Here is a 26,252-nt window from a genome sequence, read left to right on the forward strand (position 1 = left end):
CTTCCCGCTCCTCTCATCTCCAAAGGCCGCCTTTCTTTTGCCGTTCTCTTTTTAAAGACTGCTGGCGGCAAAGGAGAAAGAAGAGAGAGGGAGCGGGAGAGCGAGTGAGCGAGGACGAAGAGAGGAGGAAAGAGGGAGAGCGAGGGAGAGCGGGCGAGCGAGGAACAAGAGAGGACGAAAGAGGGAGAGCGAGGGAGAGCGAGGGAGAGCGAGGGAGAGCGAGGAAGAAGACAGGAGCAAAGAGGGAGAGCGAGGGAGAGCGAGGGAGAGCGAGGGAGAGCGAGGGAGAGCGAGCGGAGGAACAGGAGGGGGAAGATAGAGAATCGCAGCGCTACAGTAATCGTTCATTTCCTGCGCTCGGCGCCAGTCCTTTCACGGGGACCGCTGGTGGAACTAACGCTGCTGCTCGTTAATCTGAGGGGGAATTAGACACGGGGGGTGGGGGGCAAGCCACGCAAGGCTACCCTCCCCCCCACCACCCGGATTAGAACCCCTTCCCTCCTCCCCCCCTCAGCCCCTCCACGATTCAGATCCCAAATCCAGGAACAACCAAATGAGGTTGTAGCGCATTCCCTGTTCCCGGAGAGTCGGTGTCTCTCTGTCCAGGAGGGAGGGAGGGAGGGAGGGCTTTCTTCCCGGAACACGGATATGAATCACCGAAGGGTTAAGGAGCCTTAGGAAGGAGAGCGGAGCGCTGCGAGAGCGAAGCGCTGTGTGTGTGTGTGTGACAGCGCAAGAGGAAATCGGTGCGAGAGTTGCCTGCACGTCTCTGTGTGTGCGTGAGGAAGGAGCGTATCTGTGTGTGTGTGCGTGCCTGAGAGAGAGCGTGTGTGAAAGAGAGCGTGTGTGAGAGCGCTTAGCGATGTCTCGGCGCCTGTTGGGAGGCTTTCTCCCATGTGGCCCTTCGTCTCCCGGAGAATTAATGAGATGTGAGGGGGAGGGGGGGGGGGAGGAGGGGGGCAGCCAGGCGCAACCAACAGTCCTCTGACTCAGAGTGAGACAGAGAGAGAGACGGAGGGAGGGAGGGAGAGACAGACAGAGATAGAGACAGAGATAGAGGGAGAGAGATAGAGATAGAGAGGGAGAGAGATAGAAGGAGATACCGTGTGAGAGAGAGAAAGCGAGATCGCGACAGAGAGAGAACGGGGGAGGAGCGAGCGAGCGAGCAGCGCTGGAGAGTTTACACAGCGAAGAGAGAACACGATCCGACCGGAGGCACACACACACACACACACACACACACACACACACACACACACACACACACTCACCTCGTAGCCCAGGCGGGCAGCGCGCTGCAGTAGCGTCTCCCCGGCGTTCTTGTTGACGATGAGGCGGCGGGCCTCGGGGGGCATGGGCCGGCTGGCGGGGGTGAGGGGGGCTTCAGGGGCAGGAATGGGGGCTGGCACCCTGCCCTGGGGCACCCTGCCCTGGGTCACCCTGCCCTGGGTCACCCTGGCCGGGAGGTGCAGCGGGGAGGGGGTGTGGAGAGGGAGGGCGGTGAGGGCTGGAGGGGGCGTGGGGGAGTGGGGAGGGCGCGGGTAAGACGGCGAGGCCGGCCTTTTCCTGGAGCAGGTCGAAAGGCACACCTGGGGGGGAAGGGGGGTAACAGTTGTTCAGACTGGAAATCTTTGTAAACATGTTACGTTCCACACAAACAACACACAAATTGTACATGCCGAAATGTTTATGACACACAGCGACACACACATACACATGCAAACACACAGCGACACGCACACACACACAGCAACACGCACACACACACAGCGACACGCACACACACAGCGACACGCACACACCCTCCTCCTGTGCCAGCCCTAGTTTTCCTGGCTGGCAGACAGACGGTGTCTGAAATAGCAGCCCAACACTGACTTCCTCCTATCACAGACAAAGACCTTCCACACCGCTGAGCCGTGTGTGTGTGTCTCTGTGAGTGTGTGTTTCTGTGTGTGTCAAGTGCCTGAGGCTTGTGAGAGAGAGCCAGCCCTCGAAACGAAACCCAGCAGGAAAGTGGAAGAGTGAGAAAGAAAGCGAGCAGAGGAAAAGAGGCGGAGCATTTGGCTTCTCTGTGTGTGTAGTGGTTAACAGGGCCGCTTCTCCACCTCGTGCCTTCATGTCTGCCCTTTTCCCTCCCTCCCTCCCTCGCTCCATCCCTCTCCCTTTCTCTTTGTCTTTCTACTGTTCGGTTTTCATGCTCTCACCCATTCATCCCTCTGCCTCTTCTCTCTCTCTCTCCCTCTTCCTCTCTCTCTCTCTCTCTTCCTCTCTCTCTCTCTCTCTCCCTCTTCCTCTTCCTCTTCCTCTCTCTCTTCCTCTCTCTCTTCCTCATCTCTGTCTTCCACTCTCTCTCTTCCTCTCGTGTCTGTGATGGACTGAGGTGGCCAAGGATATTCCACTCCAGGTCAAGTGTGTGTGTTTTTGTGTGACAGTGCAAGTTAGTCTGCATCTGCATCTTCCTCTGTGTGTGTGTGTGGGTGTGTGTGCGAGCATGTGGGCAGCACTGGGGGCCCTACACACACGCAGCGCTAATAAATGTCAGTGGCCCTCGTGGGGCTGTGGCCGTGTCACCACAAAGTCATTTATAACCATGAGCACTACGGTTGAGAGACATGCACACACACAGGGAGAGAGGGAGAGAGACATAACTAGAGAGAGAGAGAGAGAGAGAGAGAGAGAGAGAGAGAGAGAACTAGAGAGAGAGAGAACTAGAGAGAGAGAGAGACAGAGGGAGAAAGAGAGACAGAACGAGAGAGAGAGAACGAGAGAGCGAGAAAAGAAGGAGAGGAAATACGACACAGGGAACGTGACTTGACTGCGTGCTGCATAATCGCTCACAGCAAACACACGAACGGTGGCGGCTGGCTGTTGGATATTTACAGCAGTTTACCAATGCTGCTAATATTGTGTAAATACAGTGAATCTGCTGATGGTCTGGTCTGTTCTGCTTCACTCTGAAGGGGTCTTCTCGACCCAGTTAGCTCTATTTTACTCTGCCCACTCGACTGCTCTATACTGCTCTGTTCTGCTCTATTCTGCTCTACAAGTACAGCTTTCATTAGCTCAGCAAAAGCAGCAACACCACGTTCAAGGCAGCTTTGCAAACGTTTAGAGCTGTGAGCGCTACTCTGATCTCACGGGTAGGTGGGGGGGGGCAGCCCCTTCCGCTGTGCACGTGTGTGTGCGCGTGTGTGTGTGTATGCACGTGTGTGTGTGTGGTTAAGCGTCTGTCAACAGAAGCCGCTTGCAGCCACCGATAGGCAAACAGGATACAGCAGCAGAGACAGCTCCAGTGATGTGTGTGTGTGTGTGTGTGTGTGTGTGTGTGTGTGAGAGTGTGTGTGTGAGAGTGTGTGCGTGCATCAGAGCAGAACAGCGAAAGCGGAGGAAGGAAAGGAGGGATGGGGGAGGGGGATAGAGTTCATGCAAAGCAGGAGGGCCAGGAATGGAGTAGGCTGCGTGCGTGCGTGTGTGCTAGCGTGTGTCCGCCCAGCCCTGAGGAATTACCCAGTGCAGCAGCTGTCAGCACGACACAAGCAGGTTCACCCTCACACCCCTCGCACGACGAGACACACGCGCACTGGGACACACACAATCTCCTCACACACACACAAATACAGCTCCCGTAGATTTATACACTGTAGGACGACATTTTGTCACAAAACCGCATTATTGCCAACTAAGCCATCGTAAATCTTTGTACTGTGCTGCATAGCTGGAATATCTTAAATTATAATTTAAGATAAAACTATTAAATTATTTGACAAAAACATTTAACGTATATTATATTAAAATGTGTTTAATCATTTGAATTCATAATTTGAGCACTCTCTCTCTCAATCCGTGCTCAAATCCGAGCAGGCAAAAAATGCTCAAAACATCTTTAGAATGGTCCAATGTCGCAGTGGGATGATTGTATTTCCTCTCGACTCCCCAGCCCAGCCTGCCCCAGCCCAGCCTGCCCCAGCCCGGCCTGCCCCAGCCCGGCCTGCCCCAGCCCAGCAGCCCAGGCTGAGCAGGGTGGGAGTTGGTCTGAGAGCAGCACATGCTGGTCCGGAGGCTGCGTCCCCCAGGGAGCCAGGGCTATGTGAGGAATGCACTTCCTTCACCGGAGGATTGCTCCCGTCCACACACACACACACACACCCCTCCCTCCCAGTCTGCGTGAGATTGTGTTTCCCAGCAGCAAGAGGTCACAGCGGTGCTGCCGATGACCCTCACACACACGCAGCATGCACACAGCACACACCCTCCTCACACACACACAGACTTTTTCCATCGTGTTACTCATCGAGCCCCATTGAGCCGATCATTTGAACAGTTAAGCACACTAAGAATGCATTTTCTGTAGCCCAGTATATACACATACTGAGAAAGAGAGATGGGGTGGGGAAAAAGGGAGGGAGGGGGAGAGAGAGAGAGAGAGGGAGAGAGAGAGAGAGAGAGAGAGAGAACGAGAGAGAGAGAGAACGAGAGAGAACGAGAGAGAGAGAGAACGAGAGAGAGATGGGGTGGGGTAGGGAAAAAGGGAGGGAGGGAGAGAGACAGGGGGGAGGGAGAGAGAGAGAAGGGGTGGGGAAAAGGGAGGGAGAGAGAGAGGTACAAAGGATCTTTAATTGGTGTTTGTTTCCCATGTCCTTCAGCACATGAGCGAGACCACACATCCACCGACAAACAGCACGTCAGCTTGTGTGAGAGGGTGTGTGAGATAGTGTCTGTGTGTGTGTGTATGTGAGAGAGGGTGTGTGTGCGTGCGCGCACGGGTTTTCCACCCACCTTACTCTCCCCCTCTCCGTTCTGCTCGACAGCAGTGCTTCCCAGCGCTGGTCTCTCTCTCTCCTTTTCCCTCTCCTCCCGCTCTCTCTCCCGCTGGCTGGTGTGCTTAGTCTTGCACGGCCGCTTGCCCTTGGGCTTGTCCAGGTCGCCGTGGCGACGCAGGCGGGGGATGGCGGTGGCGGTGAGCTCCGTGCGGGGGTCCGGAAGGGCGGCGGGGGAGGGGGGCCCACTGGCCCTACGGTGATCCTTCAGCCTCTGCCTCTTGTCTGAGAGGCGGGCCAGGAGGGTGGGGGGGAGGGGGGAGGCACAGGGAGGAGGATGGGGGCCTGGTGGTGGAGGAGGGGGTGGTGGTGGGGAGGTACCCTGGCGAGGACTTCTGGCAGTGGGCGTGGGAGATGGTCGCAGTGGGCTGGTAGGGGAGGGAGGGCAGGGGCAGCTGTGGAGGAGTGGGAGAGAAATACGGGGAAAGAGAAAAAATATATATTTTTACTTCAAGCGTCTACCTCAGACGTTTGAAAGGAGCTTAGTGTTTTGTTATCAGATGCTAGCGCATGACCACTTCTGTTCAGGACAGCATCACACGCTGAGAGAGAGAGAGGGAGACAGAGAGAGAGAGACAGAGGGAGACAGAGACACAGAGAGAGAGAGAGACAGACACAGAGAGAGACAGAGGGAGAGACAGAGCCACAGAGAGAGAGACACAGAGCCACACACACTGGGATGGTGCTTGACTGCGGTGCTTTGCTAAGTAGGTTCTATCTATATCTGGGGGAAGGGAGGAATGGAAAGAGGAAATTGGAGGGAGATAGGGACCCTTTTTGGGGGAGGGATATTAAATGAATTTTGTGTGTGCGCGTTCGTTTCGGTTTAGTGTGAGCAACTTGCCGCACGACACAAAGTTCGCCGTTATAGACACACACCCACCCACACAAAGTAACACACCCGTAAACAACAGTACGTGACTGAGACTGAGCCAGAGAGAGAGAGGGACAGAGAGAGACAGAGACGGACAGAGAGAGAGGAGAGAGAGAGAGAGAGAGAGAGAGGGAGAGAGAGAGAGAGAGAGAGAGAGAGAGAGAGAGAGAGAGAGAGAGAGAGAGAGAGGAGAGAGAGAGAGAGAGAGAGAGAGGAGAGAGAGAGAGAGAGGGAGAGAGAGAGAGAGGAGAGTGAGACAGAGACGGACAGAGAGAGAGGAGAGAGAGAGAGAGGGGGAGAGAGAGAGATTGAGCAAGAGACGGCATAAGAGCCTGTCGGCTTTACAAAGAGAAAAAAGCGAGACCCAGCGAGAGAGAGAGCAAAAGAGAGCAAGCGAGAGAGCGAGAGCGAAACAAAGAGAGAGGGGGAGACGAAACGCAGGAGTAGGAAAGAGCGAGAGATCGAGGTAACGAACGGCCGGGCGGGCGTGGGGGAGGGGAAGAGAGAGGGGAGAGAGAGAGAGGGGAGAGAGAGAGAGGGGGTACGTGAGTCTGCTGTTTTCCGTCGTGTGTTCCAACGCCTGCGTGAAACATGCGAGCTGACAGACCCTGGATACAGCTGCAGCCCGCACGCACACACGCACACACCCACACACGCACACACACACGCACACAGGCCCTTTTGCGAGCCAGCAGGGAGTTTTACCTCCTCCATCTGCTGAATTATTTATGGGCTCACTACATCCCAGGAGAGAGACGAGGGCTAGCGGAACCTCCGGAAGGAGAAGAGGTAGCTACACGCCCCCACACACACAGGCAGGCACGCACGCCCCCCCCCCCCCCCCCCCCCCCCACACACACACGCCCCACACACACACACACACTTCTATCTATAGGACGGGCTGACTGACATGAACACACACATCCCTCCTCTCACCAATTACAATGTGGAGACGGAGAGAGGGAGAGGGATAGAGCGAGAGACAAAGACCGTGTGTGTGTAGAACAGCCGCGTGCCTCCCATTGAGGGATTCCGCTAACCAGCAACTCCGCTCCTAAAACCCAGTCCCCCTGCACTCCCTCTCTCCCCCCCCAGTCCCCTGCCCTCCCTCTCCCCCCCCCAGTCCCCCTGCCCTCCCTCTCCCCCCCCCCAGTCCCTCTGCCCTCCCTCCCTCTCCCCCCCCCCAGTCCCCTGCCCTCCCTCTCCCCCGCCCAGTCCCCCTGCCCTCCCTCTCTCCCCCCCCCCAGTCCCCTGCCCTCCCTCTCTCCCAGAGGTGCGGTATACAAGTGCGCCTGCCTGAAATAAATATCTCGCCCCCGCCCCAGTCTCGGAGAGGATCTAATTAACGCCCGGTGCCATATCGATTCCCACGAGGGCGCGCAAAGCCACTTTACCGACCCCCTACCCCACACACACATTTCCCCCCTCCCCCGCCCCCCCCCCCCCCCCCCCCCCCCAGGGGTGGCTGATAGAACGCATTACGGACGCGTGTGTCTTGTCACTTACGTGGACCATATGGATTATTTGGCGTGTGTGTGTGTGTGAGAAAAGCAAGAGGCGTCTCCAAACCAGGAATTCTTTGTGCGTGTGTGTGTGGCAGAGGGAGACGTGTTGTGACAGCTACATGTGGAAGATGTTAGACGGCCATTAGCACGCAACGGGGCCGAGACGCGAGTTCGAGCACACACACAGCCCTCTCTCTCTCATACACACAGCCTGCTGTCTGTCTGTCTCTCTCTCTTTCTCTCTCTCTCTCTCTCTCTCTCTCACACACACACACACACATCTGCATGCTCCATACATCCTGTTGGGCTGGGAGGGCTCACACAGTCAGATTAATCCGCTTTAAAGCAAGAGAGAGGGAGAGAGAGCAAGCGCAAAAGCAAGAGATTCCTGTCTCTGAATCCGTTTTTCGAGAGAGAGAGAGACAGAGAGAGACAGAGGGAGAGAGAGACATGATGGGGCTCTCACATTACCAGTGTCAAAATGGCCACCGACGTTCCTCCATTAACAAGGTTTTTTTCTGCTGGTATTACTGTTTATTCAAACTAGGCTGTGTATTTCATACTGACTTATCCTGCTGTCCATCTTGGCCAGGGCAATCCTTTAAAAGCGATTTCTAATCTCAGAGAGGTCTGTCTGGTTAAATAACAGCTGTAACGAAAAGCCCTGGTTCCTTCTAGAAACGTCTTCAATCTTCCGACCGGCGTTTTACCAGCTAGCGCAGACGTGGTACAGGGATGTGCCAAACGGGCACATGTGGTGGTGGTTAAGGCGTGACGCCTGCAGCGTGCGAGCGGCGCTTGCTTTTACGGGACACTTCAAAGGCAACGTGTCACCAAAGGTCGACTTTGTTTTAATGTCACTGCCGTCAGTTCACCACACATATGGCTTGATGAACATGACTCATCTGAAGTACCAACTGCTCCCAGGGGATAATATCAGAAAATGGTGTGTCTGTTTTTGTTTTGTTTTTTTTTGGTGGCGATTTTGACATGTTGTTTTCTTTGCTGGTTAACAGGAAGCCTGTTTTCTGTTTGAAAATTAACACCCGGTCTGTGTTAATGCAAACATCGAATAAAACGACACACTGAAATACCCTATTTTGACATGACCATCATTTTGACTGGAATGACATGCCACTGTAAAAACGCATAGCACATTCCTACTAGAGACCAAACTCCAGGCTGTCCCAACCTACCTCTCTCCTCCTCCCTGCTAGAGAACTTCTCCTCGCACCAGCTCCGGTTGACCTCTGACCTTCTCTTCAACATCCTGTCTTCTTGGGAACTTGGCTTGTACTTCCTGTCAAGCCCACACACCTCCAAGCCGGGGTTGGGCTGGCCAATCACGGGCGCTGAGCTCACCTCCAACGGCCTGGGGTTAAAAGGCGGCCATTGGCTGAGCTCGGTGGAGAGGCGGGGCTTGTCGAGTCGAAGGCCAGTCATCTCAGGGGAGAGGCGGGGCTTGTCGAGCCGCTGGCCTATCAGCTCGGAGGAGAGGCGGGGCTTGTCGAGCCGCTGGCCTATCAGCTCGGAGGAGAGGCGGGGCTTGCTGAGTCTGAGGCCAGTGAGCTCGATGCAGACCTTCAGGTTCTTCACCTCCTCCGGGACAGGGGGCTCTGAAGGGTCTGGAGGGGGAGGGACAACAGAGGTTTAACCACACAGCGCCTGAGAGCTGTCACGCTGCATTCTTACCAAACCTGTCTGACCCCCCCCACCTCCTCCACATTCACACGGCATGTCAGAAGCCAGACTGTAACCATGGATATGGCCCACAGACCCCGCCCTCCAATCCGAGCTCCAAGACAACCTCTAATCCACCAGAATCTACACTGCAGACTCATTAAAATGAGCTAACGGTTTTATCGTCCGGGGTTGGTGAAAGCAAGTGTAACCAGCCAGAGTAACCAAGCAGGTTACAGGACATTAAGAAACTGCTTCTTGCGCTACGCTAGTAGTGTAAGAGAGGTCTCTGAGGAAGTCATTTTGGCTGAAAGTGCTTTGACAAATCCTCACACATGCCATACATGTGTAAATATGTGTGTGAGTGTGTGGTATATAACTATAAAGGCATGAAACTATGTCTGTGGCTCGATTATCTCTAGAACTGAGCATTGTAGTAGTGTTGCTAAGGACCCAAGGACGTGGGGTGGAGGCTGTGTAGATGAACGGTTAGAGACAAACACAACCACGCTGAGTTGCAGTAAGCTATGGGGCCATGGATCTCGGGACAAATAAATATTGGTGTTCGCCCGCCAACGGGCACCAATCGCACTAGCGTTCAACACCAACTGGCACTGCGCTAGTTGTGTCGACACCGAACGGACTGCATGGAAATCCTCAGAGACAGAAAGAAAGAGAGACAGAGAGACAGAGAGAAAACAAGGCCACAGTAAAGCAGATGACTCAATGCGGAGGAGGGGAGTGACGAAAGACAGAATTCTCTGTCTCTGGGCATGGGAGTGAAACAGGCAAACACAGATAAATACACAGAGACAGAGACAGAGACAGAGAGAGAGACAGAGAGAGACAGAGACAGAGAGAGACAGAGAGAGACAGAGAGAGACAGCGAGTCCAACGTCCTTACCAGTTGCTAGCTTGACTCGTTTGGCTGGGACTGTCATTTCGTCTCCCTCTTTATCCCCCGCCTCCTTCACCTGTCCCCGGCTAGAATGCTGGCAGAGTTCCAGGGCGTATGTGCGTTTCTTGGTGGGCACCTGGGAGGGTATGGAGACTGGGGTGGGTATGGAGGCTGGGGTGGGTATGGAGGCTGGGGTGGGTATGGAGGCTGGCATAGATCCGGGACTGGCGGCCCTGTGGCCCACAGCATCCAGAGTGGGCAGACGAGAGTGCTGTTCCCACTGGGAGACGTAGTCCCTCTCCACCCTCCTCTCCTCTCTCGCCATCCCCCGCTCCTCCCGTTTCCCAGCATCCTCCGTCGCTTCCTCCTCCCTCGCCTTCTCCGCTCCTCTCCTCCTCGCCGACACTTCCTCCTCCTCCTCCTCTTTTCCCCTCGCCCACACCTCCTCGTCTTTCTCCATTCTTCTGGGCCTCTCCTCATTCTCCATCCCCCTCTTTCCCTCCTCCACAGGGAGAGCGTGCCCTCTCTCCTGAAGCAGGAGCGAGCCGGAGTGTGGGCATCGCTGGAGAACGGGTACTCTGTTGTGGGGGCATGTTGGCAACACACCACCTGGTACAAACACACGCACACAGTGGTCAGATCCGGAAAACCGTCAAAGAAAAACATTACAAAACTGCTTTTTGGAACAATAAAATTGGGCTTCACAGCAATATATGGGTTATGAGAAATGAAAATGTGCACGGTAGACACACACACACACACACACACACACACACACACACAGCGCTGGCCGCACCGCCCTCTCCACGCAGGGTGCGACTGGGTCAGGATGAAGCTTCCGACATCAGCTCTGACCGGCCGTCACCTCTCCCTCCCTCGCTGTCTCAAATATACACACACATACAGAATATTAAAATACACACACACACACACGCACGCACATCATAGGCTCATTCTTTTTTTCACACTCTCTCACTGCCCCCCCGCCCAGCCGGGGCAGTTAAAAGGCTCCACTCCAGGCAGTCAAAAGCAGCCGTCTGGATCAAAGGCAGCTGGTGGGGGCGTCTGTGCCCCGCTCTCTCTCCCGCTCTCTCTCTTTCTTTCTGTAACTGCTTTCTCTGTCTCTCTCTCTTTTTCTGTAACCACTCTCTCTCTTTCCCTTTCTTTCTTTCTGAAACCGCTCTCCCCCCTCTCTTTCTTTCTGAAACCGCCCTCTCTCTCTCTCCCCCCTCTCTTTCTTTCTGAAACCGCCCTCTCTCTCTCTCTCTCTCCCCCCTCTCTTTCTTTCTGAAATCGCCCTCTCTCTCTCCCCTCTCTTTCTGAAACCTCTCTCTCCCCTCTTTCTGAAACCTCTCTCTCTCTCTCTCTTCAGCTGTGGCCCAGGCTTCTCTCTGAGAGCTGCTCTGCCTCACAGGGCTTCCCTTGTACTGTCCTGGACAGGAATGCTCCACACACGCCCTGCCCAGACCGCTTGCCTGGCTCCGCATGCACACGCGAACACTCCCTCCCTCCCTCCCTCGCTCCCTCCCTCGTGTTCCATTCTGCCAGGGGCCATGAATATCTCTCCAGATCTGGCGAGCGACAATCACATGATGACTCACGACCAAAAGCACCCCCACGGTTCACAGCCGTACCCTGCGCCATGGCAACTCGCCAACGGCAGGGGGATCGCCATGGCAACGTTCCCCGGGCTGCCGTGCGCGGCCGCGGCGCGGGTGGGGTGGGGGGTTCCCGGGGCCACGGGGCCGGTGGCTGCCTGATCTCTCCGGAGGAGCGTGAGACACACACGGATCTCCGCTAATCTGTGTTTTTGTACACACGTTCGGCTGTTCTCGTTCCAAGTGTTCTGCCGGCCGCTAACATACGACAACAAAACTGCGACCGACCCTGGTGCGCAGGAAACACACACGCTGGCTTCCTGAAGGAATAGTGTCCAGAACAGGATGGACTGTGCTGTAACGTACGTGTTTCCAAAAATGTGTGTGTGGGGGGGGGGAAGAGAGCGTGTCTGTTGTCTTCAGCTGCGGGGGGGCGGCGGGGGGGGGGGGGGGGGGGGGGGCGGATGTGTTAACCTGGCTGCATCCGCTGGTTATGAGCTCTGGGGCTGTCCCTACACACTGGGGGGAAGGGCACCTCTCGCTGAGGAGCGTGTGTGTGTGTGTGTGTGTGTGTGTGTGTGTGTGTGTGTGTGTGTGTGTGTGTGTGGTGTTGAGTACGCCAAAAAAGGAAAGAAGTAGGTGACAGTGACAGAGTGTTAAAACAAGTGAAAAGGAAGACAGGTATGTGTGTGTGTGTGTGTGTAACTTCTCCTTGGTTCCTCTTACCGTCTCTGTGGGTCTTGTTGGCAGCAGCAACCTCTTGCCTGGCTCTGCTCTGTCTGCGCTCCCAGTCTTCGCTTCCCTCCCCCTCCCTCTCCCCCCGCTGGCTGCCTGCCAAGTCCAGATCCACCGCCGGTGCCCCTCCTCCTCCTCCTCCTCCTCCTTCTTTCTCCTTCAGCTCCAGCTCAGAGAAGCGCTGCATTGCACGCTACAAAGAAGAGACACACACCGCGCAAACACACACACACACACACGCAAACAGAAACACACACACACGCAAACAGAAACACACACACACACACACACACAGTCATGAGACCAAGCCCTGCACTGCTCTTCCTCTCTGTGTCTCTTTACAACAAAACTTATATCCCCTCTCATCCTCAGTGGAAGAATTTGCCTCAATTCAGCCCAACGTGAACATGCTACACCCCACCCTCCCCTCCCAACTGCCAATGACATATAAATGTTGATCGTAAGGTGATGGCTGTGATAGCATATAACCTCACACCTTCTAATCAGTGCAGACTGAGAGAAAGAGAAACGTTACTTTAGACTATTTTGGCACAGATGTCTAAAACCTTGGTTATCTCAAACTGTAATGCTTGGATATGAAGGTCAGTGCTACCTTTTAGATATGATTTAACCTTCATTCCTGTACAACCCTTACTTTGCTCTACCACCAGTAACTTGTTGTCAAACAGGAATGCAAACACAATCACAAAGACAGAAATGCCTGAGCCTATTCTCCTGGCCCACAAAATGATCCCCAAATCATATTTCATTTCAGATTTTTGAATAAGAAGTTTAAAAAGAACTGACCTCACAGTAAGCGGCAGGTTGACTTAAATTACTGTCCTCTCGTCTTAATCCTTCCATCTAAGTAATTAAAATGGGTGCTCAATATCTTAGGCCATTCATTTTCAATGTTAGCAAAACAAATCTGACATTCAGTGTGTAACCAACCTGCCCATTTACAGCATGATTTATGAAGTTAAAAACATTCAGAGACAGGATAAACATAATTCTACAGATCGTATTTATAAAATTATATTTGTAGGGACAGTATACAGTGTGAAACAGGTTTGACAAGAGTTTGATTGCTGATTTCATGCAAAATCATTTTAACGTTCAAATGCAAGACATAGGCTTAACTAATGCGTCAGGCTCGTTTCTCATACCAGGAATTTCCCCAAATAAGAGATTTAATGGAACATCATGAGTTTAAAAGAGAATATTCTGTGAAACGGAAGAGGTGAAGACTGAGACTGGCTGAGCCTAGGATCTGTCGGAGCCGTTTGGGCAGTGACTGCTGGATGTCCGGGGCTGAACCCTCCAGTCGTTCCAGGGCTTGGCTCTTTGTGGAGCCTGGTAAGCGCCGTCTGAACTAGAGCCGAGTGGCACTGAGCGTTTATCTTCCCCCTCATCAGTGAAGGGGCAGGAATTCATGAGAGGACTGGGCGGCAGCTCAGCTGTTGAAGCAGGCGGGGGAGGAGGGGGATATTTAATTTAAAGGGAGAGGAGTCTCTAGGGGGCTCCGGAGAGGACGGGGGCGAAGGGAGGACGGAAAGGGGGGAGGGCTGTGAAAAAAATCCCCCTATTCCCGAGGCTCTTGGGTCAGGTTAACTGTAGCCCGAGGCATAAAGAGCTGGCCAGGCAGGCGTGCGCGCACACGCTCCACACACACACACGCTCCACACACACACACGCTCCACACACACGCACGCAGCATCTGATCTGCCAGGTTGTGCTGCGTGGACACACGAGACACAAGCTCCCTTTCTCACACACGCGTTAACACGTGGCCAGCATGTGTTAACTCGCTCTCCCCCGCCAACCAAACACAGACGCAGAAGAGAGGCTGCTCTACAGCCTCGCGTCGCTCTAGAGATTTGCGTCGCTCTACAGCCTTGAGTCGCTCCGCAGCCTTGCGCTTGGAAGCAGGCAGGGAGGGAAATGGGGAAAGGAGGAGGCGGAGAGGGGAGAGGGGAGGGGGGAAGGAGGGCAGGGCAACGGCCAACAGTAATTATGTCGGCGCTTGTGTGAGATTGAGTCTGGCAGGCCGACAGGCTTTCCACATGAGCTGAGAGGAGCGCTCGGCAGGCCGTAGCTCCTCCAGTCCTCGCACCACTCCCTGTCTTTCTTTGTTATAAACCCTCGCAATAACCACCCATGTCTCTGGGCACAGGAAGAACCTGCTTCGAGATCCATTGTTTTGAAAAAAATATTATTTTTGTTTGTTGTTTTTTTTTTCATGTTGGATCGACCATAAACCATTAGTACTACCAACTCTGTTCTTCCTTCATGTAACTTAAATACTACCACATTTTTTCTGACTTAAAATTGGTTGCATTGGTTACAGGTTAGGCTTAAACGACATGTCCCTCCTTGATCCAAACTGAAGATGTCAAGCGCTGCGTTGTGTGGGACTACATTTTCAGGGATTAACAGTTGTGTGTGTGTGTGTCTGTGTGTGTGTGGAGGGGGGACTCACCTGAAGTGCCCTTTGTTCCCGGCTCAGTTTACTGGAGTCGGCATACAGCTCCGTCGTGACACACTTGAAGCGGTCGCCCACATATCCCTGGGAGTTGGCGATGCGTTTGGCCAGGCTCGACCGCCGGCTCTTTGAGGAACCGTGGCCCTCATCCTCATCTGCCAGTGAGTCCGTGTCATCCTGGCATTGTGAGTACTTCAGGTCCTCGTAGTGGTTCATCTGATCCTCGCCGATCAGCTCTGCCTTTAAACCTGGTGGCTTGGCTAAGGTTTGGTTCTGACCAGTGCAGTCCCCGTTTCTGTTGTAATCAGACGGACGGTGCTCAAAAGAAAAGTCCCTGTGAGAACGATTCTCCAAGTCCCGAAACGGTTGGTCCCCGGAATTACCGTCCCCGGACGAATTAACTCCACACGTACGATCCTCGTGGTTCTCACAAGAACGGTCCCCGAGAACGCGGTTTTCGAAGGCGCGCCCTCCGACGTTCCGGTTCCCGGATGCGCGATCCTCAAGAGCGCGGTTCTCGCAGGGCTGGACCCTCGCGACTCTGCTCTCGTCGGTCGGATCCCCGTAGGCGCGTTCTCCGGAAGAACGGTTCCAGGGCCCGCGGTCTTTAATGGGGCGTTCCCCTGAGGTGCGAGCACAGCGCAGGGTTTGTTCCTCCGGTAGGTCTGGCAGGGGGCTACCCTCCGCGGGGCTTGGGCTGTCCTCACAATGATGAGGGGACATGGGGGCCTCTGGGCGGGAGGGGTGTGGGTGTGAGGGGAAGCCCTTGTGGGGGTCTAGAGGCCTGGGCACGCAGCGCTGCTCAAGCTGCTTCTCTGGATCCCGCAGTCTGTGCTCGGCCACCTGGCTCGTCCAAAGCGGCTCTGGCTCTCTCCTGTCACTGGCGGAATAGCTGTTCTCGCATCCAAGCAGCTTTCCTGGATCCCTTCTCCTCACACTGGGCGAGCTGTGCTTGCTCATGGACGAGTCGCTGTCCATATCAGATTGGAGCAGGTCAATGCAGACTATTTCTTCCTTCCCCCCGGTGAAAGGCTTGCTCGGCAGCTTTGAATCTTGGCCCGTGGCCAAGTTAATCTCTTTCTCATTCTTGCGTGGGGATTCGGTATCTGAGGCCATTTGGTTTCTGTAAGGTGAACCGTCGTGGCTCCAAGGCTTCTCCTGGGGCCTGGATCTAAGGTCCAGTCGCTCCTTCGCGTCCATGCCCAGGTGAGAGGACATGAGCGGGTGGACCATCTCCTTGGAGTCGTGATAGGTCAGGTAGTCTCCGTGGTTGGGGGGGATCCCATACGGCAGGCCATGTTTGGGGGTCAGACGAGGAGGGTAGAGGCTGCTGTTGCCCAGGAGAACTGGGTGGGGATATACAGGTCCTTTGCCTTGCATTGTCATGTGTGGCAGCGACATGCTCTCTGGGACCGAGTAGGGGAGGTTAGCGTAGGCTAAGCGGTTAGCGTATGCTATACTGGGCGGCAGGTAGGATTCGCTGTACATGTGGCTCGAGGGACGGCTGTTCTCTAGGTGGGGCTGGTGCGGCTGCTGGGGCTTGAAGGCCATCTCTTGTGGCTCAGGTTTGATGGGAGTCTTGGGGCGTTTCCCAGAGTGGCTGCCAAGCGAGGTGGAGAGGGCGGCTTTGTCTGGTTGGCTGGGGGACACGCGAGGCCACTCCCCATTGGGTTTGGGAGAGGGAGACACAGAGGAAGGTCGACCCCCAGGAGCAACCACGGCGACAGCTTGGCCGGGGGCTACGGCCCCGTTTCCCTCCCCTATCCTGGGACAAGAGGAGCTTCTCTGCTGCTGCTGCGAAACACTCTCCAGGTTCTTGTTCTTTATCGTGGACGAGGATTTGTTGTGGTTTGGGTCGGCATTAGGGCCAGAGGCTGGACTGGGGACCAGCCAGGAGGAGTGAGCCGTGCTGATTATCTCGGGGCGCTCTGATGTTTTGGAGGACGCCCCTGCCATGGCCAAGGAGGGGGAGAGGGTCTCTTTGACAAGCTCTCGGTTGGGCGGTAAGCCGTATCGGGCTGCAGGTAGATAGCCCAGCTTAGCCAACGCCTCGAGTTTGGAGGTGTAGCCGTTGGGGTGCCCCGCTTCCAATTCCAGGATTTTGGCCGCAGACAGATCCAGAGGTTTGTCTGCTGGGTCTTTGGCAGGAGCCTGTTGGGAGGTCGGTCTCTCGGACGAGGTCTTCAACGGGGACTTGCTTGGCTTCCTCTCTCCGTTCTTGTGGTCCGAACTGCCCTCTTTGGCTTTGTGGGCGTGTCCGCCAGAGCGCGCCGGGGAGCGGTGCTCGCTGGCCGTGCCGACGGCGTAACACGGATGGGGAGCTGAGGACGAAGAGGAAGTCGGACTTCTGAACAAAAGTCGACTTTGAAAGTCCAAAGTGCTGTCTATGAGAGGAGGGGGGGGCGCGGACCCAGAGGGCTGGAGGGGCCTGGGGAGGCTGCGTGATGACTGGGTCATAAGTGCTGGGCTGGAGTCTACTGGGTGGCTACTGCTGTTAGTTCCACTACTACTAGTACTAGTATTACTACCACCATTACCACTGCTGACAATACTGCTACTGTTACTACTGTGACTGTAGCTGCTGCCAGAGCCTTTACTAGATGATGTCCTGTTAAGTTTACTATTGTTACTACTACTGCTACTGTGTTGCCTTTCACTGTGGGCCTGAGCTTGGGCTTGGGCTTGGGCCTGGGCTTGGGCCTGGGCATGTTGTTGCTGCTGCTGCTGAACTTGGGCCTGAACTTGGGCCTGAACTTGGGCCTGAACTTGGGCCTGAACTTGGGCCTGAACTTGGGCTTGGTGATGTTGTTGGGCTTGAACTTGTTGCAGCTGCTGCCCAAAGGCAGAGGACTCGTGGTGGATCCTGGGCCCCAGGCCTTGCATGCTCTTGTCCTGGTGGTGCACCAGTGGCGAGTGCGGGGTAGGAGGGTAGGAGGGCAGGTAGAGGAGCCTTTCTGCCCCTGCAGCACTGCCTCCTGCCCCTGAGCAGAGAGACTGGTAGGCCAGGTGCTGGGGGAGATAATGTGAGGGCTGGGACAAGAAGGACGCCTTGTACATGTTCAGAGCGGCGTATTTGCTAGAGTCCAGAAAAGGGTACATTCCTGCGTCAGGGTACGGGCTCACCCAGGGCAGCCGCAGAAAGCCATTGGACCCAGCCAGACCCAGCTCAATAGGCTTTTCCACCTGACCGACTCTCGGGTCCAGCCCCAGGCTCTCTCCTCCAGGGCCGGGGACAACCATGGGCTTCTGCAGTCCAGGAGGAGGGTTCTTATACAGTCCCATGTAGCCATTACCAGTCTTTCTACTGTCTAAGGACACATCAGGTTTGTAGAGAAGGTCATAGCCGAGAGGCATGGATGCACCTTCCCTGGCTTTCTCGGTGGAGAGGGTGCGGATTCCGGGGTAAACCATTCCACCTTGGACACGAATGCTCTCCCTCATCAGGCTAGCGCGGTCCATGCCTAAGGCAGCTAGCGGGTTCATTCTGCAGGCAGTGCTCGCATCCACCTGCAGCAGGGTAACACACAACAGCAAGACATGTGAACCAATGACAATAACACTATTGGGATTGTAACGCAGCAGCAACTCATTATGTAACTGAATTCATTAACAAGATAAGAGTCTCAAAACAAAAAAGCCTTTCTGGCATTCATAAATTAGTATTCGGCACAGAGCAAAGTGTATGAACACAACTCTATGGAATACTCTCACGTTAAAATGTGCCACGATAGTTATACACGTCCAAGACCTATGACCAAGACATTAAGATGCAATTTATATTAACAGAATAAGGAATAACACACATCAAACAAGAAGACCTCATTAAAGGACGACATGAACCACCAAATCGTGTTTCCACACTAAAATTGTAGCACTTAGGGGCTTTGCCTGAGCAGCCTGTTGACAAGAAGGCCTGACGTCAAGGTCGTTGAAATGAACATACGTGCCTGGCACACTAGCCCTGCACTTTTCAAAAGAAGTCATCTGCTGATGATTTTCAACGGGGTGGTGTGAGGTGAAGGAAAGGTCACAACGACACACACGCACACAGAGACACACACAGAGACACACACACACCACCAGTCTGTCTTCCTGGATGACAAACATTTGACCAACCCAAAAAAGGAACCACATTGACGCCAGGAAATTGATTGAGTTTCTTATCATGCAGCTATTGAAACTGGGGCAAGGCCACGTACAGATTATACTAACCCTGTAAAAGAGCCCTCAAAAGTAATCCTGCTTGAACATTTAACCAAATCTCTGGTAGATGATTAATTCCAGTTAGCCTTTTTGACTATAGAAGGGAGATGATCTTACCATGCTTTGAGTGCTTCTGGTTCCCAGACGGTTAGTTCAAAATGTCTCTCACCATTCCTTACATTGCCATACCTGCGGAGAGTAAAACAGTACAGTAATAAATATCTATTTTCACACTCAAGGACTCGAAAACAAATTAAAATCGCTGCATTTCCCATGTGGCTTATGATACATAATTTCACCCCTATATCAAAAATAATCGTCAATTTGTACGTGAGCGTTTATATAAATCTTTCTTTTTTTGGGGGGGGGGGGGGGCTAGTTCATTTTGGAGACGCAACGTGTCCCGAATAGCCAGATAATAGCATCCTTCAAAGTTGCCATCAGTTTACGTTGTACCCCAGAGTCTGTCAGTTGACTTTACACAAGTGGCTGGAAGAACACAACGGTATCACCTAAGAACTATTACAATCCCTTAGGCTTAGCAAAGCACCATTATTCTCCCTCTCATATAAAAGCAGGATAACACACTGCTCTGTCTGGAAGCATGGTTGAGGATCTGTGTGTAGTGTCTTGTTATCGCGGACCCTGAGAGCCGATAAGGAATGTCTCTTCGGCAGAACTCATAATCCCGAGGCCGGAATGGCTGTCATCTGTCACAGGGAAATTTTTCAGCTCTGACACAGCGCTCCGAGGAAGATTCAATCTTCTCGCCACGGGCTTTCCGGCCCCTCGCGCACACAGCCATGAAATAAGAACAGGGCCCTTTTGATGTTCGGCATCACCCCCGCACGCACGCGCACATCTCCTGTGTTATTGATGAGTTTATGGACCCAGGATTTCAATAAAGCTGGCCTGCCTGGCTGCCCTTATCTATGGACATGCCTCCCGTTGCTGCAATTGAGAACCGGGAGATGAGGAGGGGGGAGGGGGTGCGTGGGAGTGCCCATTTTCATCAATCAAACCACCCTCTGTCCCCACCAGCCCAATCTACCCTCCATCCATTTCCTCCTTCCTTTCACAGGTGAGACGCTTTCGTCATTTGCATAGCAACATTGTGGCCATGTGGTAACATTGCCAAGCGACCGGAACAAAGGGATGGAACATCTACCACCAACGTCAACAGCATGTGCACTGTATTGACTATATGCAAATATCCACCTGTGAATCTCTGCATATTTAAAGAAAATTGTATTGTTTGACTTGTATTTTGAAGCAGGTCACCCTTTTTTTCTTTTTTTTTTATAAGGGAAGGTTTAGGCCTAAAGTCTGTGGGATTCATTGTTTGAAAAATCCTGTTCAGCCAAAGATATTTGAAAATGTTTATTAGAAAACCGTTTATTTCTCAAATCTGACACTAGGCCGTTATGCCTTTCTGGCATTGTGATGTAAACTCAACAGTGTTGACTATGCCTGGATAAGTCCCGGGGCCAAATCCGTCACCTTGCCCTTCTGGAAATCCCGTTCTCTATGACCTTTAACCCCTCCGCCCCCGCTCAGGGAGGTGGTCTGGACCAGAAAATAGAGAACAACAATTCAGTCACGTTCTCCTCGTTCCTCCTCCACAGCTTTGCTGACCCCTTGCTTTCCATGAACCGCAGAGGGAGGGAGGGGAGGGGAGGGGGGGGGATTAGCCCGCTCCGTGCTCCGCAGAACAGCGTTAACAAACGGCTCGATCCTAAAGAGCCTATTGAAAACACTCAGAGAAAGCAACAAGTATATTCCATAAACAAGGCTCACACCGCTAATGATGGCCAGACCTATCTTGTGTAAAATCTTGGGCTCTGGCCATGAGTTGGCTATACAGTAGGACACCGAGAAAAAACTGCCAATCCGTTTAAAAGTACGGTGTTCAACAAATTAGTCATTTAACTAACAAATGGCAAAATTTGATCTCAGTGCGAAAATTTTTTACTTTGTCCGCATTTGGCCAATCTCGCTATAGATAAATACAAACTATTTGTGTTGTCCAAATGTGCACATTTACAAATAGGCCTGCTTGTCAACGTTGTAACCTTGGTTATATTTTGCAGGCTGGCTGACACCAGCAATGTAGAAAAGTACACCAGCACTGAAGCCGGTGACACATTCACACCTCGCTTTACAAATTGTATTTGTAAAGGTTAGCCCTAGTTTTTACAAGTTATAAAACAAGGGGCTTCCCATACACTCATAGAACTGCACGGAATCTGAGGAAGAGTCATTCAGAGGGACCCCCCCTCCTCCAAAGAGCACAGGTGTCGATGGTCTCTGTGACACTGAGTTGCAGCCCACATGCTGAATACAACTATTATTTAATCAACAAGGCTGTAGAAATGTCTATATGAATATGACCAGAAGATAGCGTCCCATTCATGTTTTTAGACTTTGTGGATTAGCCTAATTAATTAATCAAGAAGAGAACGTGAATTTCAAGGTCTGTTGTCCAAATGGGATAGACCCTGGCCAAATGAGATTAGCCTATAAAACGTGATCCTACCCTATAATCTATAGGCCTCATACACGCCTCATTCAATCCACTTTGAAACAAACCCATCAATTAGAGGCTGAGACAAAACTAAAACGCCACAAAAGGTTATAAACCTCAACAAATAGGCTACTACAGATGTCCAAGTTCCATTAATGTTTCCGTTAAAACGGAACTTCGCGGTATGTTCGGGTTCAGAAAGTCTCGTGGCTGATGGTAAAGACGTAGGCAAGACAATATGTGGGGCGCCGGGGAACCGTCCTTGAGAGAAACCATCGAACCGTGCGCGCACACGGAGCTGCGGCACAAAAGCTCCGTGAAGCGAAGCAAGGGGCTCTCCTGTTTCGGGACGGATGTCCCGAGGGAGGATTGGTCGTGGAGAGGTTTCAATCACACCGTGACTCTCTCTAGTGCGAGTACTCTGAATACGATCCCTACCGCTTTCAGAGACGCCTGCTATGGGTCCACTTCGTATCAGATCCATTTTTTAAAAGATGTATTTACCATATAGGCAACGTTTTATTGCCAATTATAACTTGACACACGTAAAACGGAGTAGTTAAGAGGACGTTTATCCTACGCATATTTTGCCATTATAAACTGATGCATCTTACACTCTCTGGGACTCCGCTTTTACCGTTTTAACAAGAGAAAAACAGTGAAAATGTAGGCTATTCCTAGACAGGCTAACGGTCAGTTTAGAACCCAAAATAGATAAATATTTTAGGTAATGGGCCTAAAATCACAAATAATTGACTGTCAAATAATTCGTTTACATATAGGCCATTACAAACGTTATACCTTAAAACTAGAATTAATCCCCAGATCTTCAAGTCACCACAGAACCAATGAACATAAATTTGCCAACAAACAAAATGCATGCTTGCCTTAACACGACCCGCTGCCCCGCTGTTACAAACCAAGACTCAACTGGGCGGGCACGGTGATGTTAATCATGATTATGTTAAACGTTAAGAACCTAATTGGGGCTTCTCTTTATTGTTAACCTTCCGAGTTGGATAAGAGATTCAAAAAACTGTATTATACTGTAGGCATATCCTTTGCGTGTCCTAACTGGGATTGTTGGCCATGGGTGGGAAAAATATACGGTCCAAATGCCAACTTCTTTACAACCGAAGTCAACTTCGGATGGTCATAGCTTGTAGGCTACATTAAACATTTCCTTGACCTCCTTATTTCCATTTCAAATGTTTTCATCGGTTTAACCAAATAACCAAGTTAAAAGAAAAGAGGTGACTCGATTGTCTGCGCAAGCATGCCTCGTTCGAGCGCCGTAAGTCTGAATGTCCGTAGCTGTCCCGGTGTCACGAGACAACAGACCCCGTGCGTGCGAGGCAGGCTGTTTGACCCAGGTCCATCCAAACCCCGGATAGCCTATAATTGGGCATTTTGATGAAAGATCTATTGCATTATATAGCCAAATTATAATCAACACATCATATGACAGCATTGTAAATGAGGCTAGGTATAACGCATAGCCTAAATATGGTGTTTAGACATCGACACGTTCCTCATTGCGCAGACCTTAAAATAATGTGAATAATACGAACAAAGGTTTCTCCCTACTAGACTCTAAGAAGCCTATAGATGGTCCATTTTGGGTGGTGAAATGTTAAATGTTCAGACCATAAGACGAGCCTGAAAAGACGCAATGAAAATGCAGACGACCTACAAGCGTTTATCTGCAAAGTCGTTTCTCAAGGTGTGGGTGGCGTCAAAACAGTAGGTTTATGATAATTATGCGTAAAGGCTTTTTGTTTATGTCAAGACATTAGAAAAATCCGTAGGCTACAATTCCGACAATTTACCTTTGTGAAGCCGTTGCCCAACTGACAAAAAAAACGTTCGCTGGAAAGTCCCGTGACAACATTGAACATCTCTCGTGATAAAAACGATTGAGCCCGTTAGATCTAGGCAAGTTAAGGGATGTGCATTTGATTACATTTAAATTGTTTAAACCAAGTCATTGTCTTATTTCATATGTCTAACTCTCAACATTTTAGACACGAGGTGCCTTTTACACCTATTAAAACCACACGAAAGATTCGCCAAATCATTCCAAGGGCTTTCCAATACAAGTTGCTCGTTAATCTGAAGCCATTGCCGTTCTATGAACAATAAGAATCATGTCGGCATTGTAGCACCGAAAACGGTGCAGGTAATAAAAACAGTTAAATTTACGGCCATAAAATATTTACCTTAGAGCAATTCGCCAAAGATTCCCAAATTCGTATAACCTTCCCTAGAATGTGAAGAGTCCTGTTCCAACTTTTTGTCAGAGAAATAGTCAAACCGTGGGCGCTTGTGAACAAGGGAAAGTACGTCCGCCGTTTCCTCACCAAACCGCGGTAAATATTTAGTCCTCGTTGAACTTAGGACTCAAAGCCATGTTGAAGTCGTAAAGGCTGTATCCAATGGGTAGAACCACGGGACAGCCTTTGTGTAGTCTAGACTAAGCTAGCTACAATATTCCCAAACAGCCATATGAGTCTCTGTCGTTGATTTCTTTTGAAAGAATATGTCCACGAAAAGGCTACGACTGAAAACTCGTAACTTGGTCAAGCACAGGTGTCGATGGTCTCAAAAACTAATTCAGTCTGGTTTTGCCTTTCAGCGCCATGTTGTCGGGCTCACCATACAGCGCACACACTCCGATACACTCCCTCAAATTATGACGTTTTACACGGCACTTTATTTACGTCCTTTCAAAGTATAAGTTGATTATTCCCATGGTTCTCTATTCGTTTCCTTTCTTCTCAGCTGTGGGGAAACGTTTTCTATTCCGTGAGTTCTTCTTTCGTCCTATACGTAACATTCAGTTTTCCATTCGGCTGAAGTCATTCACAACTGCCGCGCCTCCGGGACGAGCAGCGGGGAATGGAGGTGCGTGCGCTGTGCTTGCAGACCGAGACTCTACCCAGAAGGCCAATCGGGAAACCGCAATTACCATAAACCTCCGAGCACGCTCCGCTCCGCGGTGAAAACAAAGGACAGAGATGGATAGTAGGTCCGCGGAGAAAGGGAGAGAAATAGTTTTCCTTTGTTTTTTTATAAACGTTTTTTTTTTGGCTCATGTCAATAGGCTTTCATTGAATCAAACTAAAGATACGTAAAAAATGCTAAGCTATTGCCATTGTTGGATATAAATCAATCACTAGCCAACTACGCTACGTAAGGCACTGAATCGAATAAGTAAGAATACAATTCGACAAGCAAGCCAGGCGATACAAAAATGTCAAGGCCATATTAACAACTGTGTAGGACGACTTGCAGGTAAGTCAGTCAGTCGAAATATGATGATGTAATCAATGTCGGCGAACCAATTAGGTAGTCAACGGTATGTAGGCCCAAGCATACTCCATAGGCCAAAGGACAGTGGCACATTGTTGGATCTGCTCTCAAAGCACACGACCTGGAATAAAATACTAACTTGGCGGTTAAAAGGCAGATTTAAGTCAAGGAGTAAGGCCTATTTACGTCCCATGACCGTGAATCATGTTGGTATAACAGCCCATTGTAAGTGTAGGCTACCCGCTGCACACACACATACACATCCATTTTCAATTACTGAGTAATTAGACAGATTAACATAATCTTATATAAGGTCGTCAATTGACCTACTTATATGCAATGACCCTCTGATGACTTGCAGTCATTTAGGTGCCCAGGTATTTTAAACCGTTTCAGAGTAATGAAGAGCAGAATCAGGTTTACACTTTTTCATGAAGACATTGAAATGCTAAGTGTTTGTGTCAGCTTGGAAGAGCTAACATAATCATTGTTACAAATTCAAAGTAACCGGGTCAAATGTAGGCTCGGCTACAGCCGTTCAAATATATGTACTGTAGGATGTGATATGTTATCTGAGGAACTGCAGTGCAAAACGTTTGGGTCCCTTTCCAAATACTCCAAATGCTAATAGACTTTACACTAGTTAAACTCTCAAAATGCAACAGGGAGCACAGCAGCCCCGACCTGTGCCTAATCGTGCAAACCCGGGCCAACGGACCTTTAAACACAATAACCGCCCTATCCCCTGGGCGATGACCCGGACAGGCCGCATCCAATGCTTGCAGCCTCGCATCATAAAGGATGATTCAGGAACGGGGTGAATGAACACACACAGAAAGGGCATTAAACCGGATCGATATGGGGGAGGGGAAACGGTCGTTAGACCGGTGACAACCATCACATTAATGTCTAAAAACTATTTTCTATCATATTATAAAAACTTGATCAATAAGACCGAGATAGAGTGCAAGAGGAGGAGGAGGGGGGGGGGGGGGTACGTTAGTCACGGTATTAGTAAATGTTCATTATGGACAATTGGACAAATAACTTTTAGAATTTCCGAGTGGAACAGATTGTTTGGACTGATAAAAATCCGGGGCTATAGAACACGATCATAACCAGTAGACCTCGCTGCTCTTGGATTTCTGATTTTTGTCCATACCTGCAGTCAGCCGGATCTACTTCGTCTCATATTCAAGAAATCATTCCACCTGTCAATGTCCACAGCGAGCAATTCCAGCACGGCCGACACCGTTCTCCAGGTCATCTCTGTAATGACTAGAGCTACACCAAGTGGACAATAGGTTTATTACAACTTCGTGCGACGTTTGAATGGAAATACTTTTCTTTTTGGACAAAATATGAAAAATAGATGATAGTCTTACCGTTGGTTAAAATATCTACAGCTCGACACCCATGCCTTCGGCAGCGTACGATGTTTTTTACAGAGTAAAATGGAGAATGAAAGTGAAATGGGAAGGGAAAATGAGACAGTTCCGGCAACATTTCGAATATTTTCCTGAGAACTGAGAACGGCTAGACACACTCTTGCATGGTCAAAAGGTCAGGAAGAATGAGTTGGCAGAATTCGCTTTAACTGAGCTACACGTCCAATGTGTTGCGA

At 51.4% G+C, this 26,252-nt stretch overlaps 1 protein-coding gene across 1 annotated transcript in view; it reads right to left on the reverse strand.

Annotated features, from left to right (window-relative positions):
* The window catches only part of LOC146260700 (BCL-6 corepressor-like), a 43,559-nt gene extending 19,321 nt beyond the window's left edge, over positions 1–24,238 (reverse strand). The window contains 10 exon segments of the mRNA XM_084667497.1: positions 1,272–1,589; positions 4,777–5,066; positions 5,069–5,212; positions 8,393–8,821; positions 9,781–10,383; positions 12,099–12,300; positions 12,915–12,971; positions 14,587–18,096; positions 18,910–18,981; positions 23,536–24,238. Coding sequence (XP_084523623.1) covers positions 1,272–1,589; positions 4,777–5,066; positions 5,069–5,212; positions 8,393–8,821; positions 9,781–10,383; positions 12,099–12,300; positions 12,915–12,971; positions 14,587–18,096; positions 18,910–18,912 — 5,556 coding nt within the window. The 5' untranslated portion in view covers positions 18,913–18,981; positions 23,536–24,238.
* Positions 24,239–26,252: the final 2,014 nt, after the last annotated feature.

Source organism: Hypomesus nipponensis, chromosome 12 (genome assembly GCF_054491055.1).
Source record: "Hypomesus nipponensis isolate SF chromosome 12, ASM5449105v1, whole genome shotgun sequence".
NCBI classification, from domain to species: Eukaryota; Metazoa; Chordata; class Actinopteri; order Osmeriformes; family Osmeridae; genus Hypomesus; species Hypomesus nipponensis.